At 32.5% G+C, this 8755-nt stretch overlaps 1 protein-coding gene across 1 annotated transcript; it reads left to right on the top strand.

Annotated features, from left to right (window-relative positions):
• Nucleotides 1-601: 601 nt before the first annotated feature.
• LOC145800406 (uncharacterized) lies at nt 602-2024 on the top strand. The gene is made up of 3 exons (XM_082890077.1): nt 602-725; nt 1278-1345; nt 1446-2024. Exons 1-3 carry the CDS (start codon nt 602-604, stop codon nt 2022-2024), a joined length of 771 nt encoding a protein of 256 aa, XP_082746203.1.
• The last annotated feature ends 6731 nt before the right edge of the window (nt 2025-8755 follow it).

Below are 8755 nucleotides of genomic sequence, written 5' to 3' on the forward strand. Positions count from 1 at the left end.
GCAACATTTGCTTGAAGATAATGTATTGAGCAATAACAATTAATTAACATAAGGCTTCATTTACTTAAAGATAATGTATTGTCCACAAAGACCTGTATTTCTTGTGCCAGCTTTGGACAAGTCATGTTGCTAGTTAATCTATGTGTAACAATTTACAATTTTTTTTTTTTTTGGTCATATTAATATAAATTTTGAAGTTTACACCTTTAGTTGCAATATATCGTTTGGATACGGACTTGATTGGGGATATATCAGATGGTGTCAAAAGAAATTGTGGCAAACGAATTGTTAATATGTTAGAAACATTTTATTCAATCAATACTTCTTAAGTGCAATATATTTACAATTAAATTCCCAATCAATTTTAGAGGATTTGGATTCAATTCTTCCTAATTAATGCAAAGGCATGTCATCCTTTAGTAACTATTATTCTAGTGCTGAGACCTTCGACTTGAGGTATAAGGGTTTGAAATGTGATTGTGGGCTAAAAGCTGCCATAAGGGTTACCAAGTCTGACCAGCCATCTAAAGGGAGACTATATTTCATTTGTGAGGAAAGAAATTGTCAATTTTGGAGGTGGGGTACCCAAAAATCTGTGACGATGGTAGAGAGGCTGAGGAATGAGAGAATGCTTGATCAAAATCAAAATATGGAGACTATAGGACTAAAAGTGAAGAACCAAATGCTTGAGCAATCCAATGCTTTCATGAAGCAGCTGCTTGTGGGTCTGCTCACAATTTGTATTGTTATGTCAATTGCATTACTCTTCAAATGATGATAGGTGTCGTTTAGAGATACCTAATGTTTTTGTGCTAATATAGTTTACCATGAACAATTGTACTAAGCTTTGTATCCAATGAATGTTGATATGTCTAGCGTAGTTGCCATCTATGGCTATTTTGTACTAATCTAACTGTTGTAATGCAAGCAATGATGAATGAGTTTGTTTTAAAGAATTTTTTTCTTTCATAGAATGAGTAACCAAGAGGAAACACAACCTGAAAATAGGAAGAACAAGGGAAAATCAAGTCAAGTACCATCCGTTAAAGCTCACTGGGATGCAAAATCAAATGAAATTTCTATTAAGCTTTGTGTTAAGCAAGTGAAGGTTGGACACAAACCTGGTACACACTTAGATAAGGTCGAGTGGGAAAATGTGATAACTAAGTTTAAAAGTATGATTGGAAAAGCATACCAACGAATACAAATGAAAAATCATTGGGATGTGTTGAAAAAAGATTGGCTTTTATGGAATAATCTGTTAAGGGGTTAGATAGGCTTAGGCCGTGATACATTGACTGGACCTATATCTGCATTTGATGAGTGGTGGACCAAGAAATTAGAGGTAAGTGAATTGCTTAATGTACATATTCTATTTGTTTTTATTTAAACAGACCAAATTTTGTTATTTGAAATTATTAAATTTTCCTTTGTAATTGTTGCAGAGGTATCCTGATGCTGCTAAATTTTGGCGTATGCCGTTGCAATTCATTGAAGACTTAAACATACTATTCTCAGATGTAGCTGGTACAGGAGAATGGGCACACACCCCTAACTCAGGGGTTATGCCTCACACTGATGAGACTCTGGAGGAATTTCATACCCCACATGATGCTGAATTTCATAATGATGTTGATTTGGAGGTAGTTCATCCTTCAGATTTAAACAAAAAACATCCATCAAACACTGATGGTTCATCAACCAAGAGCAAGACAAAGAAGAAATTTACCGGTGCAGCTCTACTTAACAAGACACTTGATCGTATAATCAATGTAGTTGAGTCGTTTTCAGTAACTTCAACACAAACCTCATCAAGATATCCTTCAGTTGCAGAATGTTTGGCGAAGTTGGAAAGCATCCCTAGTGTGTCCCCGGATGATGAGCTATATGTATGGGCTGCTAGATTGTTCTTAAGAGACAAGTGTCGTGAGTGCTTCATGACTCTTCCTACGGATGAAGTTCAGTTGAGGTTTCTGAAGTTGGAGATTGAGATGGAGAAGACCACCACAAGTTATCACGGCTAATTGTTTCTGAAGTTGGATGTTTATGAATTTCCTAATTATTTCATGTTTAAGATCTTTATTAAGACTTTTATTATTAATTGTGGATTGTTGTGTTGGACTCATTATTTTTTTTCTTTTATTAATATTGAGTATGTTGGACTTATTATTTGGACTTTTATTAATATTCTATTGGACCTTTATTATGTTGGACTTTATTAGTTCAATGGTTGAATGGTTGGTGGGTAGATGGCATTTATTCTCGGATGCAATTTTTATTAGGTGGATGCCATTTGAATGATAGGTGACATTGATTTCAATCTTGAATATGAATGGTAGGTGAATGGTTAAGACTTTTATATATATGTAGATATTCTCTAGCTGTTGTTATTGTGACAAAGGTTGAATCTCCAGTTGCTGTTATAGTTCAAATTTTGAAGTTGAAGGTACCAAATTTTTTTCCTTTACATTTTTATCAGTTTCTCTGCATTCCATGGTACCAAATGATCAAAAGTGATTTCTAAAGATGGCTCATTATTTATCTGTAAACTTCCTTATGTGTTGAACTACATGTGCCTATGGTACCAAATAATTTTTCTAATATACTTGTGCATCTGCACAGATACACTTTGGGTCAAGTTGGATAGATTATGTATACAAAATCATTAGGTCACCTAACTAGGCTATTAAGAAGAAAAAAAAAAATTTATTGTCCAATGCTCTAATTTTTTAACCAATTAGACTAATGTACGTTTTTATTTAATTTCTCCTCTATTAATTTCTCCTTTAAAATATAAATAAAATTAGTACGCATCATATACAAGCTCAACAAATGGTTCACCAATTTTTCATATCTCTTGCTTCATATATAGTTGTACTATTGTGTGTTCATTTCATTATTGTAATAGTAAATAAGAAGCCTTTAAATGAGTAGCTGTTTTGGAGATGAGTAACAATGGTGTTGATGAATGGAATAATGATCACGATGATGAAGATGCTGAAGATGAAGATGAAGGCATCACATCGCAAACCCAACAAAATAATAATATGCTCTTAGCAACGGTGGCAACAGTTGCAATCACATACGCGACAAATTATTTGATAAAAAAACGATGTAGGACATCTTCTCTAACAAGGTGGAAATGGATGGTCCAATTACAAGAAAGGAATCGAATAAGAATATTTGAAAATTTTTGAATGGAAAGAGAGGTATTTTATCAATTGTGTGATTTGTTACAGAATAACTATGGCCTTTAAACTAGACAAAAAGTCTTGGTTCATGAGAAGGTTGCAATTTTTTTGTATATTGCTGGCAGTGACATTCGAAACAAAAATGTTCAAGAATGATTTCAACATTCCGAAGAGACAATTTCAAAATACTTGAAGCTGGTGTTAAAAGTTGTTACAATGATGTCTATTGATTAAGTAAGGCCTCAATTGAGAAATGGTGTGCTTCCATGTATTAGAAGCAACCGCAGATATTATTCTCATTTCAAAGTAATAATTAACTACAAGTAGAACTTGGGTGTTACATATAATTAATGTTATTAGAATATTTCTAATAATGAATAAATATATTTTTATCCTCAATTTTGTAATAGGATTGTATTTGAGCAATTAACAGAACACGCATCAAAGCATATATATATATATATATATCTCTAAATATGCAACCTCGTTTAATAGGTAGAAAAGGGTATGCGGCTCAAAACATCATGGCCACATGTGACTTCGATATGTGTTTCACATTTTGCTTGCTATGATGGGAAGGAAGTGCACACGATACTCGGATCTTCTTAGATACAATTAGAAATCCTAGTTATAATTTTCCAAAACCATAAAGAGGTAACTATTTTATATTTGATTGCTATAGTACTACACTCACATCTTCATATTTGTTTTTACATTTCTTATTGCTTGCTTTAATTTCATTTTGGAATTTTGAAATAGATGAGTTTACTTGGTGGATGCTGAGTATCCAAACATGAAAGGATATCTTGCACCATACAAAGGAGAGAGATACCATCTAGCTCAATTTAAACATAGTCAAACCGCCCAAAATGCATAAGAAAAATTCAACCAAGCACATTCATCACTTAGAAGTGTAATAGAAAAAACATTTGGGGTTTGGAAAGCAAGATGGCCGATGATAAAGGATATCCCACCAAACTACAAGTGGTCGACCCAAGTCAAATTGTTTGTGCAACAATGACAATTCATAATTTAATCCGACGAAGTCAGTTCTGCGATATTACATTTGACTCTTATGATAGATTCACGGATTATGTGCCTAATGAAGAGGAAGGATCTTTGTTTCAACAAGCACGCCATGAAAATGATGTTGCAGGTGATGACAACGAGATAGAAGTAAAGAGACATAATATTTGTATGTCAATTTGCAGACGAAATTAGGAGTTCTTTAAATACCTAAGAAATTTTATTTTTATTGCCTTAATAGTAATTCATTATATTTTTATTGCAATGACATTTTCTTATTCCCTTGTGAACTCGATATTAAAAAAAAAAAAAAAAATGAGGTAATGGAAAAATGTACCAAATTAGGTACTAATTATATCAACGCCCATTAATGGAACAACTTTTTCAAAATTTAAAGTGAAGAAAATAACATAATTACAATTTTTATATTCATAAGGGTAAAAATAATAATTACACAACAAAAAGTTATTTTACAGCTTATTTACCAAACACTACTCTGCTGTTTAAATCTATAATCTCACAGTTATACCAAATAGGTTACTAGCTTATGTTCATAGCTGTAAGTTATAATCTGTTAAATTATAATTTATAATCACTTTCTCACAGTTCTACCAAACGGGACTAATGCCCTCTACCTTCCTCAAACTGAACATTGATAGCTTTTTAATCAGACACATATGTATCTTTAAAAAAAATAATTAGTGTGATTTTGAGTGTTAGTGTAAATATAATCTGATCAGAAAGTTATTGATATCCAATTAATTTAATTTTTATAAAAATATGTTACTCAATAAATTTTTAAAATTGAATTACTCGAATCGTCGATCAAATGCACAGCCGTAAGTAATACTTCAAGCACATGTTTTTATCGTTGCATATAACTTGATGGGTGTGGATACCAATTACTAATATTGTAGTTTGTATGTAATAAGTTTATTTTTGGGTGTTGACCAACATGTCAACTTCATTTTTGACCAATTATGATTGAACAAAGTAATAAAAATAAGTCTCGATTTGTCAAAATTTAATTATTTCAAAAAGCAAAAAAATGAAATAGCATAGTAATCATTGAGTTTTCCTATCAAATGCATAAGTTATTTCATATGAAAAATAAGTAACCCAGGCGTGGGTGGCCTTGTGGTAAGAACATGGGGATTAAGCCTCCAGGTCATGAGTTCAAAGAGGATTTTTCTGTAATAAAAAAAAAAAGAAAAAAGTGAGACTCCTTTTTGAAGAACTTTACAATCTCTAAAGTGATTCATACCACTCATGATATGTGCGGTCTATTCATATATGTACGAGGTCCACATCATGAATGGTGTGGATCACTTTATAAGAATCTTCTAAAAATGAATCTCTATCATTGTTGATTTCATATATATTATCTATAAAATATATATATATTATATACCCGAAAAGCATATAAAATTAATAATTTGAATCATTAAAAAAAAATTCATAGATCCACTATTGGCGATGTTTGAAAGATGGTTAGACTAAAATAACTTATTAAAAAGTAAAATAGGTTAAAATAATCAATAAAATAAAATATTACATTCAATCTATAATTATTTTATTTTTTCTCTCACAACTATCAAATTATTAATTTTTGAATATAATTATTTTAATTAAACTAAAATAATTAAAATTTTAAATAATTAATTTAAAAGGGTAAACTACTAATAGGTCCTAATAATTGGACTTAATTCTCATCAAGTCCTATTGAAAATAAGTCTTGATAAAATTATTACTAAAAATAATTTTTTGTGACAAATTTTTATATATGTTGCTAAAAATTGACAATTAATAATTTTTTTATCATAATTTTTATAAATTATCATTAAAATTTATAATTAATGATTTTTTTATAACAAATTTTTTCTATAAAATTTATTAAATAATAAATCTACATATTAAAAACTTACACGTAAGTGCCCTAATTAAAAAAGCTAACTTTTCAAGTTTGGCCGGGAGTACTCATTGCTTCACCGCTTACGGCGGACGAGGGAAAGGAATCTAAAATCTACAGCCGCCCTCCTAACGACCCAATCTAAAGCCACCACGGGTCAAACACCGACAACATCGTTTGATTGGTCTTTCTTTATCATCCAGTCACCGCTCTCCAAATACTCAAATCCACGCGCACCAACTTAGGGTTTCAATCCCCACCTAATTTCTCGTCGGCTAGGCATCTCCATTTTAATAGTATTCTAAATAAATAAATTGTTGACAAAATTATTTATAACTTATTTAATGTGCAGTATTATAAATATTTTTTTAAAATTTGAAATTTTATTTAAATAAAAATTTGTTTTATAAGGTCTTATAAATTGTAAATGAATGATATTAGTATATTATTCTACTTTTAATTTATTTTTATATTGTATCTTATTTTTTCATTCATCATATCACGTTTTTGAAGACTTTTAGAAAAGATAATTCTACACGCAACGACCGTGCAAGTTTTTTTCGCTTTGATCGTGAAATTTCAGTGCATTTTTAAAATGTTGTTTAAATGGGTGTGGATATGATCGATGATATGATGAAATTTAAGAGTTGTGTGTTGATTCCTTCGATAAATTTTGACTCCAATCGGTTGAGGAGAATAGTTTTTTTTTTTTTTTTTCGTTCAAGTGTGTTGTTGTTTGTTGAAATGTGGATTGTTCATCTTTAATAGAGCATTGACAATCTATTACACACATTGATAGGCACACTTTGGCCAATATTCTAATTGAATGTATGTATTTTATATTGTTATGGTTGATATGTTTTGATATGTTCGATGTGTGGGGTGGTGTGTATGGGTTCAAGGGTTAGGTTGAGGGTATTTGGTTTTGGTTGTTAATTAAATGTCGAATATAAACCACGTCGTAGGATGACAATTGTACATTAGGACTTGGATGATAGTTTTACGATGCATGTTACATTTAGTGTGTAATGTTAATCCACATACACCAAGTAGTAGATGACATTTGTGTGTTTGTTTGGTTATATATGTGTTTGAATGTATATCGTGTCTTTATTGTAATCAGTGTTTATATGCATGTCACATATGTTGCACAAAATTATTGGGGATTTAGACTTGTAATTGAATGTAGATTGAATCTCATCGCTCGATGTTGAAGTTATGCTGGCTTGGAGATTGTACGAGGAGCAAATATCTGTTACCACCTGTACTCCTCGCGTCCAAATTGTGCCTTCCTCCGTTCGACCTGTGAACACAACGAATGTGAGCTACCCGGCGGTGGGTTGACGGAAAACCCCTCCGACGGTCAAGTCAGCACACACTCAGAGAGAGAGAAGACAATGTGTTAGTGTTTCTCTCACCAGAAGATATTTTCCCCCAGTATGGGGGCGCGGTCACGCTTATACACCTTCTGCGCATGCCTCTGCGTCTATTTGCCTTTTGACGCGTGGACCTGCACTCCTATCACACTTTCGCACGTGTCAGCGCAAATACAACTAAACACCACCTAACCAAACCACCAAACGGCATTGGCGCGAACGGACAGCCCGGTGCCGGCCCCTCTTCCTACGACCGCACTATTTCCAAGACATGCAATGCTCTGAATCGAGCTCTGTTATGACTGAGCTCGACCACCCTCCGTTATGACATGCATTACTTCTACTGCAGCTCAGCCGCCCTCCGCTATGACCAAGCTCTTGCTCGGTTGGATTGGTTTGCGAAGGATCTGACCCACCTAATTCAGCGAGCAAGTAAAGTGAAACGGGTCCACAGTCTGAAATTATCCCGGCCAAATCGGACCTGGGCCTTGACTGAGCGCACTACCACCGGATTAGCCCAACCCAACTCGGCCCAAACTTGCCTGGCCCAATTTGTCCGGCCATTACCACGGCCCAAAGCCAGATTATGAAATCTCCCTCTCAGAGATGATGGTGGTTCAATATATGGGTTGGGTTGTGATATTACATGTTACATTTAGAAGGTTACATTATTCATAATTTAATGGTGGAGTATTGGAATGTCACATTGGGTTTGAGATAAGAAGCATATGGGAATGTCACGGTGGGTTTGAAATGTTAAATATTACATTTATGTTGTGTTTGGGATAAGAAGCATATGACAATGGCACGTTAGGTTTAGGAATGTTACATGTTACATTTATGTTTTGAATTTCAAATTTCCAACCATATAAATATGATCACAATCTACGATAATATTGAATTTTCTATATATGGTATTGCCATTAATTAAGTTATTTGAATTTCAAAAGCATATGGAAATGTCACGTTGGGTTTAGGAATGTCACATTGAATTTAGGATATTACATTTATGTTTTGAATTTTAAATTTCCAACGATATAGATATTATCGCAATTTATAGTAACATTGGATTTCCATATATAGTATTGCCATTAATTAAGTTATTTTGAATTTCAAATTTCTAACCGTATAGATATGATATATAGTAACATTAGATTTTTCATATATGTTATTGCCATTAATTAGGTTATTTTAAATTTTAAATTTAAAATTTCTAACTATATAGCTATGATCACAATATATGATAATATTGA

This window comes from Camellia sinensis, chromosome 10 (genome assembly GCF_055761805.1).
Source record: "Camellia sinensis isolate YWXY chromosome 10, ASM5576180v1, whole genome shotgun sequence".
NCBI classification, from domain to species: Eukaryota; Viridiplantae; Streptophyta; class Magnoliopsida; order Ericales; family Theaceae; genus Camellia; species Camellia sinensis.